Source organism: Balaenoptera physalus (genome assembly GCF_965194825.1).
Source record: "Balaenoptera physalus genome assembly, chromosome: 1".
NCBI lineage: Eukaryota > Metazoa > Chordata > Mammalia > Artiodactyla > Balaenopteridae > Balaenoptera > Balaenoptera physalus.
This window is the reverse complement of record NC_138882.1, coordinates 128,467,218-128,494,250: the sequence shown is the minus strand read 5'-3', so window position 1 is coordinate 128,494,250 and position 27,033 is coordinate 128,467,218. Positions and strand designations below refer to the sequence as shown.

General features: G+C 39.7%; 2 protein-coding genes across 10 annotated transcripts in view; both read left to right on the top strand.

The window, feature by feature from the left end:
* Positions 1 to 4,012, top strand: part of MIGA1 (mitoguardin 1) — a 94,030-nt gene extending 90,018 nt beyond the window's left edge. The window contains exons 16-17 of one of the 2 annotated variants that reach the window (XM_082420132.1): positions 60 to 146; positions 3,850 to 4,012. In XM_082420132.1, the coding sequence (XP_082276258.1) occupies positions 60 to 101 (42 nt within the window). In that variant the 3' untranslated portion in view covers positions 102 to 146; positions 3,850 to 4,012. Of the gene's footprint in view, positions 1 to 59 lie in introns of both variants that reach the window. The other variant, XM_082420131.1, reaches the window with a different exon arrangement.
* Positions 4,013 to 4,510: 498 nt separating this feature from the next.
* NEXN (nexilin F-actin binding protein) overlaps positions 4,511 to 27,033 on the top strand; it is a 56,905-nt gene continuing 34,382 nt past the window's right edge. For 6 of the 8 annotated variants that reach the window (XM_082419677.1, XM_082419679.1, XM_082419675.1 and 3 more), the window contains exon 1: positions 4,511 to 4,830. In XM_082419677.1, the coding sequence (XP_082275803.1) occupies positions 4,652 to 4,830 (179 nt within the window). In that variant the 5' untranslated portion in view covers positions 4,511 to 4,651. Of the gene's footprint in view, positions 4,835 to 27,033 lie in introns of all 8 variants that reach the window. The other 2 variants (XM_082419681.1, XM_082419678.1) reach the window with 1 other exon arrangement.

Here is a 27,033-nt window from a genome sequence, read left to right as displayed (position 1 = left end):
TGCCATCAAACACAATATAAATTTATCTTATTGGTGTACGTGCATCCTTCCCTATTCAGACACGCCCCTTGCCCACCACTTCTTGGTTCAGATACATTTAGTCAAGGAGAGGGATGCTGCCTGGATACCACTGAAGACTCCGGATGGTGAGAAGGGTTTATCTCGTGATAAAAACAGTATTCTCGATTTGGGACTTTTTAATGAAGAGGTTTATTTTAGAATAAACCTCTACAGTATAGATAAATGTATATAGTTATATTTTTAGACTGTTAAACCAAACATAAACTTAAGTATATTACTTAATAAACGAACCATACAAATACGAGTTAAATTTTTTCCTAGCAAGGATATAGGGTTGGAGATGGAATGGGAAACATCCATGTCTCAATCTCATCTTCTGTTTTCTTTGTCATCTGCCATCCTCCTGTCGTCTCAGGCCGTCCTCTTTGACCCTGCTACATGAACTTAATATTTTGCCCTTTAAACATGTCTCTCCGAATTTTTATGTTTGTCTAAAATACTCCTCTACAAGAGTCTCAGTGTCCTATTGTTACACTCTTTGTAGGGCTTTGCTGGAAATCGTTATAAACTCACTTGGTTTATCCAGCTGTGTTTCCTACTGTTCTTGCTTTTGACTTCTATTTTTTATGTAGTGTTTCTTCCTACACTCTGTATTCTGTGACACTTTACCCTGCCACTTCTCCTTTAATCTCTTTCTGTCCTCATGCTACTGACATCTTTGATCAGGCTCCTCAGCTCTTTTGTCTGATGAGGTTCTTTTTTTGTTTTTTTCTACCTTTGAACAGTGAAAACCCTTAAGTAACCTTTATCATTTGGGCAGGAAAGGACTGAATTCCAGTACAGGAAAAAAAAAAAAGCAAACCTTCCTTCTATGATGCTTTTTATTCTGTACTTAAAAGCCACAGCAAGGCAACTGGTATATCAAATACCACCTCAACATTTTGCTTTTAACTGTCTCTTATGTGTGTCACAAAAGCCTTTCACAAAGTATACTTATATATAGGAAATTACAGAACTTTTGTAATTTGCTATTTGAAATAATACTATAATACTTAAATATAGAGAAGAACTTCGACATTTGAAAGCACCTGAAATATGTGACATCTAGAATTTTGCTAATTCTTTTATTTAATAACACTGTGAGAGAATACGCCCAGGGACTTTAAAAAGGACTGAGTGCTTAGTGTGGTAGCAGATGGATAATTTTTTTAAAAGTAGGTTAAAGCAGGTGCATTTGTTATCTATTGCTGCATAAAAAATTATCCCCAAATTTAGCAGCTTTAAACAACGAGCATTACCTCCCATAGTTTCTGAGGGTTGGGAATTTAGGAACGGCTGGTTCTAGTGGTCCAGGGTTTTAGGGTCTGTCCTGAGACTGCAGTCATCTGAAGGTTTGACTAGGGCTGGAAGATTCGCTTCCAAGATTTGCTCACTCACATGGCTGTTGTCAGGGGGCTTTAGGTCCTTGCCATGTGGGCCTCTTAACAGAGCTGCCTGAGTATCTTTAAAATATAGCAGCTGGCTTTCCCCAGAGTGAGTAATCCAAGAGATATCAAGGCAAAAGACACAGTATCTTTTATAACCTAGACTTGAACGGGACATACCATCACTTGTGCCATATTCTATTAGTCACACAGACCAACCCTGACACAATGTGGGAGGAGATTACACAAGGGTGGAAAGACAAGGAGGCGGGATCATTTGGGGTTATTTTGGTGGCTGGATATCACACCAGGGAATCATAATAAATTGTATATAGATAATGTAGACATTTTAATTTTAAATGAATATGTGCACATTCTTGGACCAATCTTTTGAGGTAGGGTGAAGGCCTTTACTGGGAGTATGGATCTACTGGGTATTCTGAGATGTCTTTGTTGTAGAAACTATACCTCAAAATCATCATCTGGGTTTTCCCGTTTCCCTTATTTAAAGGAGAAAAAGTTACATGAAAAGCAATGAGTCCCAAATCCCCCTAGGTTTTCATAATTTTCTACCCAATCTTTTACATTTGTCTTCCCCACACCTAGCTTGATGGTAATGTTTATAAGCTATTTGCTTTTATTACGTCTTCAAAGCATTCAACTTAGCTTTTATAAAAACTATTAACTGTTTATTTTTGCTTTTGTATTTCTTCCTTTTTGTAATGTTTGTGTGATTTCAGGAACATGCAACTGATGTAATCAAGTCTGAGAACAAATCTAATCGATTCATGATAAATATACAAGGAATGTTTACACGGATAGACAAATCTTGGATTTCTAATAGTCTTCTCAGACTTAGCATGTCCAAACCGGAGCTCCCGACCACACCAGCCTAAACCTTCTCCCCATCTTTCTCATCCCAGTAAATGAAAACATTTTTCCAGTTCCTCAGGCCCCAAACTTCTTTTCCTCACATCTCACACTCAATCTGTTACCAAAATCCTACCAGTTCCACTTTTTAAAAAGTACCAAGAAAAAAAATACGCCAGGCATTTCTCACTACCTTCAGAACTATCATCTTGGTCCGAACTCCCATTACCTGTCATCCTGATTATTTTGGAAGCCTCCTAATTGGTCTCCCTGCTTCATTTAGTGTGTTTGCAGCACATTGACCAGAGTGAGCATGTTAAAAATATGTCAGATTATGTCACTGCTTTGTTCACAATCCACCAGTGGCCACCCATCTTACTCAGAGTAAAAGCCAAAGTCCTTACAATGTAAAAAAGGTTTCTCACGGTCTATCTCCTGCCCCACTCCACTTAGTATTATTTCACCCTTTGCCTACTCAGCTTCACCCACAGAAGCCTTCTTGCTCTTCCTAGAACATGTCAGATAGGATCCTTCCTGGGGCTTTTGCACCTCCTTCTGGACCACTTTTCTCCCACTCCGTTCCCAGTATTCCCTACTTTTCTGCTGTGGTTTATCTCTAATGCATACCACTTAGTTGTTTATTTGCTTACTGGCTGCCCTCTTCCACTAAAATGTATGTCCCATGATGGCAGGGCTTTTTATTTGTTTTGTGACTGCTGTATCCTAAGTATCTAGAACTGAATATTTGTTGAATGAATGAATGATGAATTGAGGGGAGAAGAGGTAGGCCTTGCATGCTGTGGGTAGCTAGCAGAGTTTATAGGAAGAATGAAGAGCTTTATTGTATCTGGTGAATCTGAGTGGATCAGTTAAGACAGTTTCTACTCCTTTAAGTCATAAATATAAATGTGTTAATTATAAATTGGTAAGTGTAAGGAAGAAAAGGGTGGAGTGAGAATTTATAATGGGGGTACTGATAAAGATTGGGGTAAAAGGAAGGCTTCTCTGAGAGAGCAACATACAAGCAGACAGCAAAAGCATATGTTGAAGTTAGGTAGGTGAAGAGTCCAGGGAAAGAGAATTTCATGCAGAGGGAACAGCTTATGCAAAGGCCCTGCAGCCAGAATGACCACGGAAAATTCCATGAACTGAAGAAGGTTAGGGTGATGGGATTGACGGGTGCAAGGGAACAAGCTAGATCATCCAGGCCACGCTAATCTGTATTAGAGTAAGTTTAAATAGCTGTTTTAATTACCAATCTAGAACTTTTCTGTAATTGAAGAATGAATGGTTTATACCTCTTAAAAGAATTTCCATCCCGAGTAAATAGTGTATGGGGATGGGATGGAGAAGGAAAGTTTTAGTTAAGACCAGAAGGCCTTTTTCAAAATCCCTGAAAATATAACCTGAGCACCACTGTGCCCAGGGCTGGAAATTGGAGGTGGTTGTCCCCGGCTTATCTGTGTGGATGCTAGTTTGATTTTGTTAATTCATTCACTCATTCATTAAATTTATATTCATTTTATGCACGCAGTGAAGAACTGAAGATCTCCCCACCAGGAAAATGGCGCCGCTGGATGAGTATTTCAGGTTTTAATGTGGGTTGTCTGATGGGTTTAATTGGCAGTCTGGTGGTCCAGATTGAAAAGTTCTGTGGTGCTAATATTTGCAAGATGCCTTAATGTAGGTTTAGAAAGACCAGAGATGATTTGCCTTCAATTAAGGAAAATTGGAAGATTATATAAATATTATTTATTTTTATGCCTCCTCCTCCCCGCCCCCTCCCCCCTCTTTCTTCCACTTTTCTCTATCAGCCATTCTCTTTGGAGTTGAAGACCAGAACCAAGAAAAGGAGAGCAACAGACAAATGAAGTGGTCCCCGGTCTGCTGCCCTGTGCTCTCAACAGTAAAAGGAAGGTTGGCCGAGGGTCGACGCTCTGGATGAAGATAAGGCAGTGCTTCGGCTTCGTAGACACCAGGACCGGTCGGGCAGCTGAGAAGCGGGCCCAGCGCAAAGCGGCTGCGGGTCGCGGCGAGGCGGCCGTCGCGTGTTTCTGAATTCCATTCCGGTAGCACCCGTTTCCCACAAGGGAGGCAGCCTGCCTTCCCCGGACCCCGCCGGGAGGTGGAGGCGGGCCCGCGGGGAGGGGGTCAGCGCAGGGACCCAGAGCCGGGCGACCCGCAGGTCCCGGCGGAAAGTTGGCAGCCACCGCCCCCCTCGCCCGCCTTCCTCCTGGACTCTCCACCCCTCTCCGGGCCACACGGCGGAGGCGGGGGGTTGGGGGAACTGGCCTCGTGTTTTGGAACAGCTGCAGCCGGCGTTGGGCCCGCCTGGAATGCGGGAACAGGCTGCACACCAGGACTTTTATGGAAACTTGCTGCTGGAGCCGGCGGCGGCCAGAGGGCTCGTAGCGGCTGGAGCGGCGGCGGCCGGAGCGCCAGGACTCCTGACCACACCCCGGCGCCCAGAGCCTGCCAGCGCGCACCCCGGACCTTCGCGTGTCGCCGGCTCGAGGCGGGTGAGAGGAGTCGGGGGGATGTGGGGAGGGGGCGGCCGAGACGGAGCCGTCGGCTCCCCCGGGGCGGCGGGGACGCGCGCCCCGGCTCCTGGCCCGGCTCCATCCAGCTGTGGCGACGCGCTGGTCCCCCGGCGCGAGCGAAACGGCCCTCGGAGCCGCTTCCGCGGGCTCGGCGGAGGGCGGACCGGGGTCGGCCTGGCTGTGCCTCCGCGGTCACCGGCCTCGGGCTCCTGGCCACGGTTTCCTTGCCCGGCTCCGCAGCTTCAGCTCGGCTTGCGCCCTGTCTGTGCAGTTTCGGGAGCTTTCTCGGTCCTGCAGGGAGTGAGCCCTACGGCGGTGGAGCGGGTGCCGGTCCCCTTGCTCTGTCCCAGGGGTCCCGGCAGGTAAAGTGCCCTGTCGTCCCCCACCACGTGCCCCCGGCGCGGTCTCCGTCTCCGCCGGCAGTGCCTGTTGTTTTTAAGAGAAATCATTCCCGATCGGTCCCTGTGGAGGCTGGGGACTGAAATGTGATTTAACAGCCCAGCATCTGCCCCCTCCCTCCAGACTAGTTTTTCGTGATTCTGACCGATGTCGGATGTTGGGAGTTGTGCAACTAGAGCTGGAAGTTGGAGTGAATGATGTAGTCACCTCTCGAGACCTCCCTTCTCTGTATGCTTTTTGAAAACGCCGAGCCATTCCAACTGTTTGTAAACTCTGCAAAGCTCTACAAATGCTAAAAATTTATTATTAATGGCGTTTATAAAGAAAATAACCTAGTTGAGAGGTTAGTTGATTATCGCAATGGCTTCAAGATCTTCATTCATATTTATTTAATTTAAGGTCCATAATGCGAACGTAGAGAGTTGGAAAGGGGGGTGGGGTGAAGAGAGAGTGGGAGAGAGAGACAGAGAGGGAGGACAGAACGAGAACAAGATAAAAATAGCATAAAGATATGCCCTAACAAAATGTCTGTCCTTGGGCTGGAGGCAGGTAAAGAAAAGAAGTTAAGCCATAATAAGAAAGAATTTAGTTCCGTGAGCAAAGCAACGGGCGCATCATTCACCAGCTTAATTTTGTTAATGAGTTCATGTATGGGCCCATTGGCCTTCGAGTCACAACATAACTATGTGTTGGGTAGCATGATTATATAAACTCAGGTATTTATACCATCTTAGTCACCCGTCATTGAGTGAACCACATTATTCTCCTCCAGTCCTTTTACAGGTTAAATGGTTGCCATAAGAAAACTCAGAATACACATAAGTCTCTGAAATTCTTTTGAGTTTTGAAGCCCGGTAGGGTGGAAAAGTGCATTATCAACCAAATTGAGGGACAGGGTTTTTTTTGAGGAGGTATATTTAGTATAAATGAACTTTGATTACTTAATGTAGTTAAGTCAGATTCTTTCTCACAGCTATTAGCCCCCTATTTTTGAAGATATTTTATACTCTGGATGGGAATACTTGAAAGAAAAATGTGGGCAATTCTGTATTTTGTCTGCTACGACTCCCTTAAAGAGCCCTAAGCAAAAACCACAACAAAATTCTTTTAAATCCAGTTTACGTTGATACAGTATTGATGTAATTTCTATTTTCATGAAAGAGTCACACTTTTAAATCCATTTTAAGCTGAAATGTAGTGAATAGCAATTTTTCCTACTCATTGAAAATGGAATCTGTGCTATTTTTGAAAATTTGATATGTAAGACTGATCATTGTCAAAATGTATGTCATCTTGAGATGACTATATTTAGCATCAGCGAAGGAATGCATTATCTAGGTTTTTGAACAGTATTTTTCCCCTGAAATTACATTTGAGGAATTTGGGTTAGGATTTCATTTGTGAACAGAATGAAAACTGGATATGTATATTTGGAAGAGATTAATTGGGAATTTAGATTGCTTAGAACCCAAGTGGCCTGAAATGAGATACTACTTTATTTAGGAAAAAAAAAGAAAACCTACTGTTACCTTTGAAACACCCTAAAGGCAAATAAAAGTATTGTTTAAATAAAAATACATGCCTAAAAGAAAGAAAACAATGTAGTAAATGTAGAAAAGTATGTAACAGATGGGCAGATGTCTGAAAGATTTTATAGAAGAGAGGACTTAGTACATTGTATGGTATGTAGGCCACACACACAAAACATCTTAGTAGTCAACTTTATAATTAAGGAGAATGACCTACAGCATTCTTAACAATTTCACATATCTCTGTTCTTATTTAATCTGTCTGTGGTCTACATCACCTGTATAGTTTCTTTCATGTTCTCTTTCTTCTGGTTTTTTAAAAATTATTTATTTATTTATTTATGGCTGTGTTGGGGCTTCGCTTCTGTGCGAGGGCTTTCTCCAGTTGCGGCAAGCGGGGGCCACTCTTCATCGCGGTGCGCGGGCCTCTCACTGTCGTGGCCTCTCTTGTTGCGGAGCACAGGCTCCAGATGCGCAGGCTCAGTAGCTGTGGCTCCCGGGCCCAGTTGCTCCGCGGTATGTGGGATCTTCCCAGACCAGGGCTCGAACCCGTGTCCCCTGCATTAGCAGGCAGATTCTCAGCCACTGCGCCACCAGGGAAGCCCTTTCTTCTGGTTTTATAATTGCAAGATTACATATCTATATACACTTAGAGTTGTTGTATTTTCTTTTTCTATTTAAATGCTCAGCACATAGTTTGGCTTGACTTAATGGTAGTATACTTTCTACACTCTAGGATGGGTGGATTTTTACCCAGAAATCCAACTTATTTATTTAACTTTCAGTCAAATTTGTTTTTTATTATAAAGTTAATACAACCATATTATATTTATGGTTAAAAATTGTGGGGAACTGAAAAGGGGGCTCTCATCATCTGACACATAAACGGTTAGTATTTTGATATAGTTCCCTCTTTTCCCCATGCATAGGATGTTTTTTCTTGCATTACCATATCTCAATGAAAGTGCATATGTGAAAGCATCTGATACATCATCTGCCATCTAGTAAGTGTTCAAGAGTTGGTTCTTTTTCTCCCTTCCCCTCTTTTTTTTTTTTTTTCTTTCCTTCCTTCATCTCTTCCTTTTTGTTCTCAGATTAGAAGACAGATAGTTTGGGGTCCCTAGGCCAGGTTTTGAGGTTGGTGAAATTTGACTTCCACCTTCCTTTCTGTGCCTCTTTCCTGCCCTTTTCTCCCCTTTGACTCTGCCTCCCTCTTTCTGGCCAAAATAGGCCTCCCCTTTGTCTCTTTGCATTTTCTCAATGATGCTTGTTCATTTAGATCAAAGGCCACAAATTGGGAGCCAAAAAGCCACTTTCAGCCATAGACATGCTTAAAAATTGTACATTTTATATTAAAATATGGATTTTCAGCCTCTCTTGAAAAATTGGAAGATCTTGGCAAAACTGGGCCCACATTTCTGCATAGCAAGAATACCCTGGAACTAAGTAGGGGCTCCCTCCTCAGATAGGGTACACACTCTTCTTTTGACATAGTCTCCACCATCCCTTACTGTTTGACAATTAGTCATCACTCATTTATATTACCTGTCAATTATACTACATAACATGAACTTACATTACCTGACCATAGACACTTGAATATGCAGGTCCCTGATCTAAGTATCAATATTAGGGCAAGTCTGAAGCCATGATATGATGGAAAGTCGGCTGGACTTGGCATTAGGAACCTGGACATTAAATGTTGAAGATATATTTTGGTTAGCAATCCTTCTCTTAAATAATCTGATCATGGGAATGGGAAGGAGAGGTTAACTTTCACTGACACTAATTGCTAGTGTCCATTGAGCTGATTAGGAACCATGTATTGAGAACTAAAAATATTTTAACTGGTGGGACTTTAGAAAGCATAGGGGAGATATTTCTGGGAAAGAAACCTTTCCTAGGAACTCTTAAATTATCCTACTCCTTCCCCATCTTAAGTGTTTAGGAGAGTTTTTGTGACCCTTAGACACTGGTCATAAAGTGGAGTTAACTACTATTCTTCCACCTCACTGCCCCAGTCACTTGTTTGGAGCCAGCGGCCTGGGTCTTCCCATTCCCAGCTGTGTCCTTCATTGAAAGGCCATCTTCCACTTGAAGAGGGGGTGAGGAGGCCCAGTCTCCTCCAGAAATTGCTTGGGAAGCCAACATCCTGAAGGCCCAATTTCTGGTTTTTCATGATATCTCGTTTAATGTAAACTCACTCCATTTTATTTTACTTTCTATAATTTTATTTATTTGTTCATTTGTTCATTCATTCATTCATTCATTCATGCATCCTCATCATCAGCCCTCCTTTTAGAGACATCATTCATAAGTTTCATTTGGGCTGATTTTGGATCAGACAGTTTTCCTCCTCTTTGTTATTTGTTCACTAGCTCAAATATGAATCGAGTTTGTACTGTGTCCTAGTTGTTACGTGAGACGCAAAAGATAAAGAACCAACTAGAGCACAGTTCTTACCTTTCAGGGACTCATAGTATGGTGAATGCTCTTTTGAAAATGTTACACACAGTCATATGAGTGCAAAGTATTATATATTAATACAGAAGCATGTCAAAACAGGTTGAAAATAAGATTCTTGGTTATAAGTGAGGAATTATATATTGGTAGCAGAAAAAAACTCACTCTTTTAAATAGGTAAAATAGGATCTAGTTTCATACTTTTGAGCTGTGATGAGGTTCATGATGTTTTGTAATATAATTTTTAGAGTATAAGGTTACAACCTTCATTAAATGTAATAAGGTTACATAATATTTAAGTTTATATTTCTTGTACAAGTGCAAAATGATAAAAATTTAGGGGCTTCCCTGCTGGTGCAGTGGTTAAGAATCCGCCTGCCAATGCAGGGGACACGGGTTCGAGCCCTGGTCCGGGAAGATCCCACATGCCGCGGAGCAACTAAGCCTATGCGCCACAACTACTGAGCCTGCACTCTAGAGCCCATGAGCCACAACTACTGAGCCCAAGCACCGCATCTACTGAAGCCCACCCACACGCTCTAGAGCCCGTGCTCCGCAACAAGAGAAGCCACCACAATGAGAAGCCCGTGCACTGCAACCAAGAGTAGCCCCCGCTCGCCGCAACTAGAGAAAGCGCATACGCGCAGCAATGAAGACCCAACACAGCCAAAAATAATAAATAAATAAAAATAAATTTTAAAAAAATTTAGGCTCACATTTTATGAAGCTCAAAATAATTTTGTTTGTTCCAAAGACTGTAAAGAAGTAGGTTTTAACATTTACTTCTAGTGTATAGGTAAGCGTTCTGTCTAAAACCTTCTTAAAAGTTGAGACAAAGAATTTACTTGAGTTTAATGAAATGCAGATTTAAAGCTGTCACTTTCTTGACAATTCTGTTCTCCTTGAGAAAAGAGATAATACATTAACACAATGAAATAGTTATTGTAAATGATAGCTAGCTATGATTTAAAATTCTTTTCTTGATTCCTGCATTATTTGCTATCTTGAAATATTTTAATAGCGTATCAAAAAAGTCAAGTAAAGTAATTAAATTTAGAAAATTTAGAGGTCAAACATAGGTCCAATGAAATTCTAGAACAGGAACATTAGCATGCATATTTTAAGACCATCTGTTATACTTAATATTATATTCCTCTATGAGACTTACATATTGTTTCACAGCTTGAGCTTTTATACCTTAATATTCAACCTGGAAATTATAACAGCTCAAAAGTATACACTATTATTGAAACATATTTTATCAGGCCATTAAGTCATTTTCAAAGACTTTCTGAAGGTTATCTCATTTATTGCTATGCCAGCTGATACCAATATTAGTATATTGTGTATGTATACATATATGCAATTCATATATATATATTTCATGTACTTTTAGGTAAAAATGGAGAATGATGGAGTGAAAGAGTAGTTGACTAGAAGTCAACAAACTTGGAGTCTAGTTCCTTCTTCTGCTGCTGAACAGTTTGCAACCTTGGATCGGTCACTGAATCTTTTTGAGCCTCCCATTTTTTCATATGGTAAATGAATGGGTTGGACTAAGTGATCTTTAAGGTCTTTAGCGAATGAGCTCTAAAAGTCCATAATTCTTAGTACATGTATAACCAGACCCCAAATGTAATTCTGACGGCTAGTAAAACCTGTTCAAAACTGAACTCGATTTTTTACCCCTTAAACATGCTTTTAATGGTAACCCTGTCCACCCATTCACTCAAACTAAGACACTTGAACTAATTCTTTTTTTTTTTTTAAGATTTATTTATTATTTATTTATTTTTTTGCTGCATCGGGTCCCAGCTGTGGCACGCGGATCTTTCTTGCGGCGCACGGGCTTCTCTCTAGTTGTGGTGTGTGGGTTTTCCCTCTCTGGTTGCGGTGTGGGCTCCACAGCGCGTGGGCTCCGTAGTTTGCGGCACGCAGGCTCTAGTTGAGGCACACGAGCTCAGGAGTTGTGGCGCGCAGGCTTAGTTGCTCCGCAGCATGTGGGATCTCGGTTCCCTGACCAGGGATCGAACCCGTGTCCCCTGCACTGTAAGGGGGACACCTTAACACTGGACCATGAGGGAAGTCCCTGAACTAATTCTTGACAGTATTCCTCTCCTCACCTCTACCCTCCAAAGCTAATTGGTTAAAATTCTTGCAGTAATGCCCCCAGTACAACCCCCTTCCCTGGAGGAAGGGACTTTGTCTTTTTGTTCACTTTCATCTCTCCACAGCCTACGATAGTCCCTGGCATGTAGTAGGAGCTTAATAAACACTTGTTAAATAAATGAATGAATGGGTCACCACGTCTTGTCAATTATATTTCTAAAATGTCTTTTCCAACGTTTCGTTCCTAATGCTGCTATCTTAATTCAGGCCCTTATCTTCTCTTGCCAAGATCATTCTACTTGTCCTCCCTGTAGTCTTTCCCCATTTTATTCCAGTTTTCTACACTGCTATCAGTCTCTTTTTTTCTTTCTAGAATACATATCTTATTAAGTCACATTTCTACTTTAAAAAAATCCTTTGCTGGGTCCCCATTGACTATAGGATCAAGTCTAAACTGTTTTCTTAATATGGCATTTAGGAATCTTCCTATTCTGTGCCCAGTCTGTCTCTCCAGTTTTCCCATAGATCCTCTGGACAACTTATAGCTCCCCAAATTTGTACTGGGCTATCAGGCCTTGGTGTTTTTGTTCGTGTTGCTTCTTTTGCCTGGATGCCCTTACTCACTTTTCTACGTTGTGAAATCCTACTTATCCTTTAAGGTCTAAGTCAAATGTCACCATCTCGCTCTGTGTCATCTGCCTTCACCCCAACCCCCTCCTTAACCCCACCATAGTCTTTCCATGACTTTTCCATATTTCTATAGCCCAGTATATCCTGCTATTATAGCACTTATTACTTTGTTTTATAATTAGTTGTGGTCCCATCTGTTTTTCCTAACAAAGCTAATTGATTTCAAAGGCTGTCGCCTACATTTTGTATACCATCACCAGGCATAATGGCTGGTACACAGTAGATTCTCCTCACAAAAATACTATGTTTGTAAATACAGACCTAATCTGTCAAGTTTGAAAAAAAATGCATTTTTGATAAATCATGTATACTGCTATAGTAATATTGCAGTATTCCCTCTGAAACCTATGATGGATACTTGTCTTCATTTAAGAAGACATTGAATGCTTAATATGCTGGAATGGCATTATTAAATCCCTTCATCATACCTTTATTATGACCAAACTTTTGTTGATGAACCACATGTTCAACCTTATCCTTTGGTCAGTGTTTTGTCTTATTCTTGATAACAATTCGACTGGCTTGCTTGAGATCTTAGACACTTAGAAAAGTACAGTGAGGCCTAATTGTTGTGTTGCTGCTGCCCCTTTAAGGTGGCTAAAGACATTACATCTGCCTGCCCAAACAGAAGAAAAGTTACTTAATACTAGATTAAGAAAAGTGTGTGAGATTCCAGATATAAATCCTTTGGTATTTATGTTACTGAGTATAGGAATTAAGTTGTTAAACTAAGCCTCATTTAGTGTTCTAAAATACAGTAAGGGAGTGCTCAGTCTACTACTTTATTTTTAGAATTAGAACTGACATGATTTGATAGAATGTTCTTTCCTATAATTCAGCAAATCACAGAATGTGGTTTTAGAATCCTTGGGAGTCCCCAAGACCCTTCAAGGACCAATGAGGTCCTTCCTTTTCTAACAACATTCTGTATGAGGCCATGTTTTCTTTATATACTTCAGTCAAAACAACGTTTCACGATAGGTTGAATGCAGAAGCAGATATGAGAATATACCTGTCTTTTATTAAGCCAGATATTAAAGAGATATGCAAATATGTAAAACAATGTCACTTTTCTAATTTTATTTTGGAAAGTAGTTTTTTCATAAAATGTGTTTATGTTGATATATAATGGGCTTGTTATTTCAAATGACTTAAGTATATATTTGGAAATTCTGTTTTAATGTTCAATACATTATATATCTATAGATATAATCTATATAAACAAAAGCTTTCTGGGTTCCTCAATAATAGGCTCAGACATTAGGCCTTTTTATACTTTCTTGGTAATGTTTCATCCCATGTGGTCTATGAACTCCATAAAAAGACATATTTTATTCTATATTCATCTTTGTATATGTAGTGCCTGATACTGTCTAGCACATTGTAGAAAGATGTTTAATAAATGTTTCTTGAATTAATTAATAAATACATATTTATTCATTTTAGCAAATTTCTTCATTTCCCATTTATTCTTAGTTCTATCATACTCATCACCTCTGAATTTAAGAAATAACATGCAAACCACCTAGTATATGGTACATAATAGGGATTCAGTTGTTATTTTCCACCCTTCTCCTTAATTAGTATAGAGACACCAGGTCTTTCCTCTAATGTACTGTAACTTTAAAAAAATTCTTACTTTTTTTTTTTAACATCTTTATTGGAGTATAATTGCTTTACAATGGTGTGTTAGTTTCTGCTGTATAACAAAGTGAATCAGCTGTACATATACATATATCCCCACATCCCCTCCCTCTTGCGTCTCCCTCCCACCCTCCCTGCCCCACCCCTCTAGGTGGTCACAAAGCACTGAGCTGATCTCCCTGTGCTATGTGGCTGCTTCCCACTAGCTGTTTTACATTTGGTAGTGTTATATATGTCCATGCCACTCTCTCACTTCGTCCCAGCTTACCCTTCCCCCTCCCTGTGTCCTCAAGTCCATTCTCTACGTCTGCGTCTTTATTCCTGTCCTGCCCCTAGAAAAAAATTCTTACATTTTATTGATATATATAACTTCATTTCATTAATGACTTCACCAAATGAGAACTTGCCAATTTTCTTTGAGTGGTTACTTTAAAGTCTTCCCGAGAGAGAATAAAAGGCGAGAGTTACGGGGTTTGATCCTGGGCATAATTCTGAGGGCTAGGAGGAGGTCCTGCGCAGTGCCTAGAATGTGGTGGGTGCCATTGCAGCAGGGCTTAAAGCGTCTGTAAAGTGCTGTGTGCTGTGCTGAAATAGGCATTGAGCAGGCTGTAAGAAACAGACTTTGCGTTGTTGAAGACAATGGGAAAAGCTGATAATTGTTGAAGCTTTGTGGTGGGTGTATGGGGGTCTATGATATGAGTTGCTCTAATTTTATATACGCGTGAAATAATAAAAAATTAAAGAAGATAGATTAGACTGATACATCTAAGATGTTTAATATAAAATATTTAAATTTATGCCAGATACATCTAGCAACTAGAAAATCTAGATATATCTAGAAAATCTAAGCACATTTTGAGATGTCAGAGACTGAAGGAAAAAAAATCCATGCTTAGGTTGAAGTGCAGAAAATCACCATTTCTATTTATTGTTAGTTTGGGAAAATACTTCATTGGGAAAGAAGTGGCTTAAAAATTGTCTTGGAGATGGAAACAGGCATTGAATGTATTTGTCGAGGTGGGAGGTTGAAGGAATGGGAGGAGACAAGGTAAATCAGAGAGGCTAAGGGAACCTGCAAAAGGACCTAACAAGCCCAGGTAAGAATTTTGGTTCTGGTGCATGATGTACTGTGCAGTTTATATCCTCAGAGCTGAGTGATAGACCAGAGTTAAGGAGCACAGACCAGTAGAGAAGGCAGTAGCCGAGTTGATGAAGGTAGAAAGAATGGCAAGCTGTTACCTTATTAGAAATCAAAAGAATCATGGCTAGAAGTTACTCTGGAACTTTTAAAACCTCATTTTAGGGACTTCCCTGGCAGTCCAGTGGTTAAGACTCCGAACTTCCACTGCAGGGGTATGGCTTCGATCCCTGGTGTTGGGGAGCTAAGATCCCCCATGCCACGTGGTGAGGCAAAAAAAAGAAAAAAAAAAGAAAGAAAAAGAAAACCTCATTAATGTGTACTTAAAATCATTATTCTGATTTGCAAACGAAGCAACTGACAAAGGATTAATCTCCAAAATATACATGCTGCTCAATATCAAAAAAACAAACAACCCAATCCAAAAATGGGTGGAAGACCTAACAGACATTTCTCCAAAGAAGATATACAGATTGCCAACAAACACATGAAAAGATGCTCAACATCACTAATCATTAGAGAAATGCAAATCAAAACTACAATGAGGTATCACCTCACACCAGTCAGAATGGCCATCATCAAAAAATCTAGAAACAATAAATGCTGGAGAGGGGGGTGGAGAAAAGGGAATCCTCCTGCACTGCTGGTGGGAATGTAAATTGATACAGTCACTATGGAGAACGGTATGGAGATTGCTTAAAAAACTAAAAAAAGAATTACCATATGACCCAGTAATTCTACTACTGGGCATATACCCTGAGAAAACCATAATTCAAAAAGATAAAAGGGGCTTCCCTGGTGACGCAGTGGTTGAGAGTCCGCCTGCCAATGCAGGGGACACGGGTTCGATTCCTGGTCCGGGAGGATCCCACATGCCGCGGAGCAACTGGGCTCGTGTGCCACAACTGCTGAGCCTGTGCTCTGGAGCCCGTGAGCCACAGCTGCTGAGCCCACGTGCCGCAACTACTGAAACCCACGCGCCTAGAGCCCGTGCTCCACAATGAGAGAAGCCACTGCAATGAGAAGCCCGCGCACCGCAACGAAGAGTAGCCCCCGCTCGCCGCAACTAGAGAAAGCCCGCGCGCAGCAATGAAGACCCAAAACAGCCAAAAATAAATAAAATAAATAAATAAAATTTTAAAAAAAAAAGAAAGAAAAAAAGATAGAAGTACCACAGTGTTCATTGCAACGCTATTTACAATGGCCAGGACATGGAAGCAACCAAAATGTCCATCAACAGATGAATGGATAAAGAAGATGTGGCACATATATACAATGGAATATTAGCCATAAAAAGGAAGGAAATTGAGTTATTTGTAGTGAGTTGGATGGACCTAGAGTCTGTCATACAGAGTGAAATAAGTCAGAAAAACAAATACCGTATGCTAACACATATACAGGGTATCTAGAAAAATGGTACTGATGGACCTAGTGGCAGGGCAGGAATAAAGACACAGACATAGTGAACGGACTTGAGGACACAGTGGGGGAAGGGGAGGCTGGGACGAAGTGAGAGAGTAGCATGGACATATATACACTACCAAATATAAAATAGATAGCTAGTGGGAAGCAGCCACATAGCACAGGGACATCAGCTGGTGCTTTGTGATGACCTAGAGGGGTGGGGTAGGGAGGGTGGGAGGGAAGTCCAAAAGGGAGGGGATATGTGTATACGTATAGCTGATTCACATTTTGTACAGCAGAAGCTCACACAACATTGTAAAGTAATTATGCTCCAATAAAGAAGTATAAAAAAACCATTATTCTGATAATATGTACCAGTTAAGAACTTTGAAGAGACTGCATTAAAAAAGCTTTCCTATAGCAACTGAGATAACTTTATGTACTCACCACATTGGATTCTGGTACCTATTGAAAAGTTTTAATAATTCAAAAATGTTTATCAGCATTCTGAAGGAGAGAAAACTATTAAAGTGAATACTTTGAATTTTATAGCTTCTCATTTTGTAAGTTTATTAATCAAAATAATGATCCATATGAATAATAAATATATATGAGTATTTCTAGTTAGGATTATTATGTGAAATTGAAGGAGGGCCTGGGACCTCTGTGCTAAATAAAGCAGCAAATTCCACATGAGTTTATAGACTAGTAGGTGAAGTGTTGACTAATAATATATGTAAAAAGCATGAAAGTGGGAGGAGTTGATAAAATGATCAAAGATTGAATGGGTATTTGGAATTTGAGAATCTGTTTCCAAAACATTAATTTGAAAATCTTTTGTTAAGTGTTCGATAGCTTATTTTAAAATATAGTATTGACAGTTTATTAAGGGAATAAAAGTTGAGTCAGAGGAATGCAATCTTTTAGACTTCTCGGTTTTGATGATTACTATGTGGATATTGAAAACCTTTCCATGATGGCTTTTGGGATTTATTTTAAATTATAGTTTATTATTTAACAAGCATGGAGCTAGGCACTAGAAAGGAACCAAACCTCTGTATTGTGGGAAAGGAGCATAAAGTCTACCAGATGTACAGATGAAAGTCTGGGTGGAATTAAGAGTATTGAAGAATGTAGACTGAGAATGGAAGTCATTGACCTTAGGCATCTAACGGGAAGTTTGGGGTATGGTGTGTACTGGTTTTCAATTCTGTTTCAAGTACGGTTGATGTTAGAACCATACCTGTGTCTACAGATAGCAAAGCAGACTGGACCATTAAAAATCCTGTTCCAAGGCTTTTGTTCAGAGTTTTGGCCAAGAGACTGTTAATAACATGAGAATAGGGAGAGCATCTGTCTATTCAGTGCTGCATTTCTCAATGCCTAGCAGAATGCCTGGCACATAATAGATGCTTAATATTTTTGTAATGAACAGTGTGTTCTATTTATATTGTAGTCCGGTATAATGATAATCATAGTGAGAGTCATACATTATATCCCAACAATCCTTAACTGTTTATAAAGTGCTTCCTCTTGAAGTTGGCAGGATTTACTTATTCAGTAAACAATTATTATATATGTCTTCTATGTACCAGGCACATGCTAAATACTATGGATACAGTGGTGTATAAAATACAGTCTCTACTCTCAGAAAGCTCACTTTCTGGTAGAGGAGGTGGTCAAGAAAGTCCTTTATTACCATACATTGTGGTAAATGCCACAGTTAGGGTAAGCATGGGGGTGCTACAGAAACACACACAGGAAAAGCACCTAACCCAGTCTCGTGGAGCCAAGGAAGGCTTCCTGGAGAAAAGTGACAGTTTATCTAAGAAGTAAAGGATGAGTAGGAGTTAGCTAAGAGAATAAGAGAATGAGTAGAACATCAAGCTGGGGGAGCTGGCTGTGTGAAGGCTCAGGTGTGCCAGTATTTCAGTATGGGTGATAGAGTGGGAGGGAGGTATGGAGAGAGATGAGACCAAAGAGGTAATTTAAATGACCAAAGTGTATTAACTCACTGAAGAAAAAGTGTAGAGTCAGAAGAAAAGGGCAAAGACTGAAACGTGGGGGCAGACAACACTGAAGAAGTGTAGAGAGGCAAAGAAGCCCTCAGAGGAGCAGAGAAGGAATGGTCAGAGACATGAACAGGGAGAGAAATGGTGTCATGAGCCAAGTGAAGGCTCATGAGAAGGATTTCAAGAATGAAGGAGTGGGACTTCCCTGGTGGTCCAGCGGTAAAGAATCCGCCTTCCAATGCAGGGGACGTGGGTTTGATCCCTGACCCCTGGTCGGGGAACTAAGATCCCACATGCCACGGGGCAGCTAAGCCCGCATGCCACAACTACTGAGCTTGCGCACCTCAGTGAGAGAGCCCACGTGCCACACACTACAGAGCCCATGCGCTCTGGAGCCCACGCACCACAACTAGAGAGAGAAAAACCTGTGCACCACAACAAAGAGCCTGCATCGCAACGAAAGATCCCGCACGCTGCAACGAAGACCCCGCGTACCGCAACTAAGACCTGATGCAGCCAAAAGAAGATAAATAAATATTTAAAAAATAGAATGGGGCTTCCCTGGTGGTGCAGTGGTTAAGAATCCGCCTGCCAATGCAGGGGACATGGGTTCGAGCCCTGGTCCGGGAAGATCCCACATGCCGCGGAGCAACTAAGCCTGTGCACCACAACTACTGAGCCTGTGGTGTAGAGCCCACGAGCCACAACTGCTGAGCCCGCGAGCCACAACTACTGAAGTCTACTCACCTAGAACCCGTGCTCCACAACAAGAAAAGCCACTGCAGTGAGAAGCCCGTGCACCACAATGAAGAGTAGCCCCCCGCTCGCCACAACTAGGGAAAGCCTGCATGCAGCAATGAAGACCCAACACAGACAAAAATAACTAAATAAATTTGGTTTAAAAAAAAAAAAGAATGAAGGAGTGACTGAGAGTGTCAGATGTAGCAATGAGGTTCAGAAGGCGGGAACAGTCCATTTTATTTGACAATATGAGAAAAGTATTATTATGCCTAATTTACACGTAAAACTGAAGTTCACAGAAGTTAACTGGCTTGCCCAGGACCATACATCTAATAAATGACCTCATCCAATTTTTCTGGCTCTAACTCCAGTACTTCTTCCATAATCATTGTCTTTTCGTTTTTGTTTTGGCCACGCTGCACGGTTTACAGGATCTTAGTTCCCCGACCAGGGATCGAACCCGGGCTCAGGTCAGTGAAAGTGCCAAGTTCTAACCACTGGACAGCCAGGGAATTCCCACCATCATTGTCTTATTGTGTTAGAAACGTCAACAATTAACTGAGAAGTTATCATTAGGATATATTTATAATTCTAAATTCTACAAAGGTCCTTAAGCAGCAAAAGTTCTAGGAGAATATTTTGGAAGATTTCAAATCATATTTGTATGAATCTTTTATCAAATTTAAAAATACACAGGTTTGTACATTTTTGTATGAGAGAAGTTTTATGAAAAGTTATGACAAGATCAAACCTGTATATGTCATTTGTTCTGAAATTTTAATTTCATAATACACATTCCACCACATGTAATTATGATCATTTATTGATACATATTGAGCAGCTTAGTCCACAGCATGGTCCCTAGTTGGCTGATAGAAGAGAAGGAGGTAGTTTGGGCAGAGTTGAAGGTGACGGTGCCCTTCTGGCAGGAAGGGCATGAGTATTTAGGACATTGTGGAGTTAGGTTGGAGAGAGGGTACTAGGAGGCAGAAAGGAGAGGATTTAAGGAAACTGAAACATTTTCAGCTGCAGTTTAGAGAGCATTATGGCTCCATTCCTTGACTGAAGTTCACTGTCTATGACTCCCTTTCACAGGAATTTCCTTGATGGGTTTATGGTTTAGTGTTGAGATTCACTAAAATGTGTGACATTCACGTAGTTTTTAAACGTTTCACAGAGTCTTTGTCATGACTTTGTTGAAGTCAATTAATACTTTAAAAAGCCTTCATAAAACCAAAATTCTCACAGTCACTAAACAAATAAAAGTGAATTTGGTTACCCTAGGAGTACACTGTTAAGTAATGTTCTGTTAGATTAGAGATTCAGAAGCCTTTTGTACTCTCGGCAATTTAGCAGAATGATGAGATATATCGTGTTCCTTAATAAGAGAATAACATACATGTGAATATTGTTACTGGATTCTTCACTGTCATTAGTTACAGCGATAGGAGTGCTGCTTGCATGTTGCTGACTTAGGCACTTTAAAAATCAGAGACCAAACAGTCCCTGACTTTATCATACATGAATGAGTTTACTAAATGAATTCTAAACCACAACCAGCTGAGATAGCAGCATTTCATTCAGTACCTGGGAATCCTTTAATAACCTCACTGTGTGTTTTGCTTAACTCCAAGTAATTCTAAGAGAATAACTGCTAGCATGTATCACTTTAAAAGGAAATAAACTACTTAAATAAAAACTCTGTGCTACTCACATAGGGCAAAATACCTGCTTCTCACTTACCCAGCACCATGTTCTGCTGCCAGTTGCCAGCTAAATATTACAAATTCACTAAATGTAGAGAATACTGTTAGTAATGTCTTTTTAGCTTCCAACATATTTCTACTGCTCAGAATTGTGGTTCTCAAATAATTGGATTAAAGGCTATGTTGATTACATAAGTAGGTAAAAGCTTATAAGCTGGTTGGTATTCCCATACAAAACAACTGTGCTGCTTTCTTGGCATCAGCATAATCCAGTGGGTAAGAATGCAGACTCAGTAGTCACACTGCCTGTTTCTATCCTATGTCCACCACTCATTAGTTGTGTGGTCTTTGACAAGTTACTTGACTTTTTGAAGACTCAGTTTTTTGTATCAATTTCCATAAGACTTCAAATCCTATTACATAAACTCCGAGACATTGTTCTCATATTAATATTTTAAGAAATTTTAAATTACTGAGCTTGGAAAGTTTTTTGAGAGAGGGTTTTATGATAGTATTTACTTTAAAGGGTTATTGTGGGAAATAAATGAAATAATGCTTGTTAACCAGTTGGCACATTACCTAGCACATAGTAAAGGCTCAATAAATATTAGCGAGGATTATCATCATAAATTATTCATATTGTGATCAAAGGATTTATTAGTGATATAGTGGGTTTAGATGAGGCAATACATCAATGACTGTGGCACAGAGTTCTTTCCTGTGAAGTTAATAAACCAAATGTAGTCAAATTTATACCTTTAACCTGGTTTAGCACAGAAGGACAACTGAGTTAGCAATGGAAACACGCTGTTGTTCTACCAGGCAGAGTCATGCCTTTTAAAAATTATCTATAAATCCTACAAATATTTATCTGTTGATTTTGAATTTTCTTTTTCAACATAAAACTATGCAAGAGATATGGGTCCTATGGGTTTTCAGTCTACACCTTAAAAGACAGTCCTGTGATGCAAAAAGCCAATAAACTTATTTTGCTACAATTTTTTTATCCTCAAAATGCAGAACAGAGCAAACTGTTGGCAAAGGATAACTTGCTTATATTTTAACCAAAAACGTTAAAGTTAATACTATTAAAATTTTCACAGACTTTCAAAAAGAGAGTTCAGAATACTGAAATGACATTTTAAAAATTTTTTTCAAAAATATTTATTTACTTCTTTATTTACTTGGCTGTGCCAGGTCTTAGTTGCGGCATGGGATATTCGTTGCCACATGCAGGATCTTCCTTGCGGTATGCGGGATCTGTTTTAGTTGTGGGTTGTGGGATCTTTAGTTGCGGCATGCAAACTCTTAGTTGTGGCATGTGGGATCTAGTTCCCTAACCAGGGATCAAACCCAGGCCCCCTGCATTGGGAGTGCAGAGTCTTAGCCTCTGGACCACCAGGGAAGTCCCTGAAATGACATTTAAATAACTATTTTAAGTGGTTTTGCTCATACTAAATTTTTAAAAATCAATCTCATTTTATTCTGAATCTATAAATAAGTCAAGATATAGTTTGAAGATTTTTTAAAAATTAGATGACGAGGGCTAGCTAGCTGATCTATGTATTCTCCAGGATTACTCTTGACAGGCTAATTCTTCACTATCACCAAGCCACACAATTTTCTTTTATTTCACCAGGAAAAAAAGACTTCCTGAAATTCCCTCTGGCCAATTAATTCAGCTAAAATTATCAGTCCCTATAATCCCATGTGAGATGCTCAAATTTTCATCATACCCTGTGGTATTACTCTTTTAAATTGCACAAATAATATGTTAATGTGCTCACTGGCAGGGAAATGTTGGTTTTTACTGAAAAGGGTAAATTGTGGTGAGGGAGACTGAGTAATGAAATTAATCAAACTTACTGATACCCACTAATGTTAGGTGTTATTCTTGAGATATCTAATCCTAACTAGGAAGCAGCAGAGTTGGAATTTAGATTTAGGTCTGATTATCAAATTGTAGTAATCAAAGTGTGAGGTGATGAAGGCTTGTATTAGTATGGGGGCAGTGAAAATAGTCAAGTAATATATAAGAGCAAATTTGAAAGTAACATTCACAAATCATGACAATCTATTAAAATTTAGGAGATACAGAATAAGAATGAACCATAAATAACTCTAAAGCTTGAGAAGCTATGAGAATGAAGACTAGGTTTTGTTAGTTATACAAGAAGAAATATCTAATAGGTAACTCTAGATATGATACAGTGGCTCAGGTAAGAGAACGGAACTAGAGCTGCTTGTTATTTTTATCTCAGGCACATAGATTACTCAAACCTTGGTTAATGATACTCTCATTCATGCATGACCTCCTTTTATTAGGTAATTATTGTTAATAATGTAATAAGCACCCACAGACCCACTAAACAACCAAACTTAGGATCTTGTTAATAATTACATGGAATCATGTCCAACCCACTCCTATCATATTGTCTCCTCCTACAAAGAAAACTTTAGCCCTAGATGGCTTCACTGGGAAGTTCTTGCAAACATTTAAGGAAAAAATAATACCAAGTCTGCATGAACTCTTACAGAAAACTAAAGAAGAGGAAATACTTCCCAACTCATTCTATGAGAGCAGTATTACTCTGTTAACAAAAGCAGACATTACAAGAAAATAAAACTGCAGACTAATATGCCTTATAAACATGGATGCACAACTTCTTAACAAAATTTTATCAAATTGAATTATCAGTATGTTGAAAGAATAATGCATCATGACTAAATGAAATTTATCCTAGGAATATAAAGTCTATTTAAGGGACTTCCCTGGTGGTGCAGTGGTTAAGACTCTGTGCTCCCAATGCAAGGGACCCAGGTTCGATCCCTGGTTGGGGAACTAGATCCCACATGCCTGCTGCAACTAAGAGTTCACATGCCACAGTTAAGGAGCTGGCGAGCTGCAACCGAGGAGTCTGCAAGCTGCAACTAAGGAGCCCACCAGCCGCAAATAAGGAAACTGAGAGCCTCAACTAAGGAGCACGCCTGCTGCAACTAAGACCGGGTGCAACCAAATAAATAAATTAATAAATAAAATAATAATAATAATAAATAAACCTACATTTAAAAAATGAAGTCTATTTAACATTTGAAAATTAATGTAATTCGCCATAATGAAAATTAAAATCATATGATTACTTCATAGACATAGAAAAGGCATTAAATTAAATACAACATCCGTTCCTGAAGGTACTCCACCACAATAGGAATAGAAAGGAACTTAATCTGATATAGGGCATCTAAGAAAAATCTATAGTTAAAAATCATACTTAATGGTAAAAGACCGAACATTTTCGCCCTAAGATCAGGAGCAAGGCAAAAATGTCTGTCCTCACTACTTCTTTTTTTTTAAAAAAAAATATTGGACTATAGTTGATTTATAATTTTGTGTTAGTTTCAGGTGTACAGCAAAGTGATTCAGTTGTACATATACATACCTGTATTCTTCTTCAAATTCTTTTCCCATTTAGGTTATTACAGAATATTGAGCAGAGTTCCCTGTGCTATACAGTAGGTCCTTGTTGGTTCCTTTCACTGCTTCTATTTCACATTGTACTGGAGAGACTAGCTAGTACAATCAGGCCAGAAAAAGAAATAAAAGACATCCAGATTGGAAAGTAAAAGTTAGAACTGTGTTCACAGATGATATAATCGTCTATGTGGAAAATCTGATGGAATCTACAATAAAGTAATAAATTACTTCAGCAGGGTAATAGGATATAGGATCAGAATACAAAAATAAGTTCTGGACTTCCCTGGTGGCACAGTTGTTAAGAATCCGCCTGCCAATGCAGGGGACACAGGTTCGATCCCTGGTCTGGGAAGATCCCACATACCGCGGAGCAACTAAGCCTGTGCACCACAACTACTGAAGCCCGCGCACCTAGAGCCCATGCTCCGCAACAAGAGAAGCCACCGCAATGAGAAGCCTGCGCACCACAACAAAGAGTAGCCCCCGCTCGCCACGAATAGAGAAATTCTTCCGTGCGCAGCAATGAAGACCCAACACAGCCAAAAAAAAAAGTTGTATTTCTATATACTAGCAACAAACAATTATCAATTGAAATCTATAAAACAGCATTTACAATAGCATCAATAAACATGAAATTACTTAGAGATAAATCTCACAGAAGATGTGGAAGACCTGCACAGTGAAGACTATAAAACATGTCTGAGAAAAAATTGTAGAAGATGTAACTGAATCAAGAGATATACTGTGTTCATAGATCAAAAGACTCAACATTATTAAGATGTGAATTCTCCTCAAATCCATCTACAGTTTTCAACAAAATCCCAATGAATATCACAGCAGGCGTTTTTACAGAAATTGACAATCTGATTGTAAAATTTGTATGTGAATACAAAGGACTTAGAATAGCCAAAACAAGTTTCAAAAAGAAGGGTCAGAGTTACACTACCCTTTTCTTTTTCTTTTAATTTTTTTTTTTTGGCCGTGCCGCACGTCTTGCAGTGTCTTAGTTCCCTGACCAGGGATCGAACCCAAGCCCCAGCAGTGGAAACATGGAGTCCTAACCACTGGACCACCAGGGAATTCCCTACACCACCTTTTTCAGGTCTCATTATATAGTACACTAATCAGGGACTTCCCTGGTGTCTTTTGCATTTAGGCACTTCTTAACCACTAAGCCACCAGCGAAGCCCGGATAAGTTTTTTCATAAATGGCCCTGGAAAAATTGTTTTCCCATATATATAAAAAAAAAAAAAAAAAAGAGAACTTGCACCATATACAAAAATTAACTGAAAATGGATCAAAGACCTAAATGCAAAATTTTCTGTTAAGAAAATGAAAAGACAGGGAATTCCTTAGCGGTCCAGTGGTTAGGACTCTGTGCTTTCACTGCCATGGCCTGGCTTCAATCCCTGCTCAGGGAACTAAGATCCCGCAGCTGTGCCACACGACCAAAAAAAAAAAAAGAAAAATTAAAAGACAAGCCAAAGACTGGGAGAAAAATCTTTCCTATTCATACATCTGATACACGTCTTGTACCTAGAATATACAAAGTACTCTCAAAACTTAATAATGGGAAAATAAACAACCAAGTAATAAAATGGGCAAAATATTTGAACAGATACCTTCACCAAAGAATATTTACAGATAGAAAAGAAACATATGAAAAGATGTTCAATATCATTAGGTATTAGGGAAATGTTAAGACCATAATATGATGTCACTACACACATTTAGAATGTCTAAAATTAAGAAGACGATACCAAGTGTTGATGAAGATGTAGAGAAAGTATAGCTCTTGTACACTATTGGTGGGAAGATAAAATGGTACAACCACTTGGAAAACAGCTTGGCAGTTTCTTAAAAAGTTAAACATACATTTACCATAAGGCCTAGCCATTATACTTTATTTATTTACCCAGGAGAAATAAAAAAGCATATGTCCACACAAAGACTTGTATGTGAATATTCATACCAGCTTTATTTGTTTTTTTTAAGAAGGAGACTTTTTTTATTATTTTTTAAATATTTATTTATTTATTTATTTATTTTTGGCTGCACTGGGTCTTCGTTGCTGTGCGTGGGCTTTCTTTAGTTGCCGTGAGCGGGGGCTATTCTTCACTGCGGTGTGCGGGCTTCTCATTGCGGTGGCTTCTCTTGTTGCGGCTCACAGGTTCTAGAGTGCAGGCTCAGTAGTTGCGGCACGCGGGCTTAGTTGCTCCATGGCATGTGGGATCTTCCCAGACCAAGGCTTGAACCCATGTTCCCTGAATTGGCAGGCGGATTCTCAACCACTGCGCCACCAGGGAAGCCCAATACCAGCTATATTTGTAATAATAAGTGGAAACAACCTAAATGTCCATCCACAGATGAATGATTAACAGTGGTTAACTCTGGTATATTCATACACGGAATAAAATTCAGTAATAAAAAGAAATGAACTATTGATATATGCAACAACATGGATGAATCTCAAAATAATTGTGCATGGTGAAAGAAGCCAAACAATAGAGTAAATACTTGTATGATTCCATTTATAGAAAATTTAAACTAATCTACAGTGACAGAAAGCATATCTGCCTAGGGATGGAGGTGGGAAAGGCTAGAAGAAAAGGGAGGTTAAAGGGGGTCTGAGAAAACTTTTGGGTGTAATGTGTATATTCATATCTTTTTTGGCCACGCTGCATGGCTTGAGGGAGCTTAGTTCCCCAACCAGGGATTGAAGCCAGGCTACATCAGTGAAAGCACCAAGTCCTAACCACTGGACCACCCGGGAATCCCTACATATATATATATTTTTTTTTAAAAAATATTTCATTTATTTATTTATTTATTTATTTATTTATTTAATTTTTATGGCTGCATCTAGT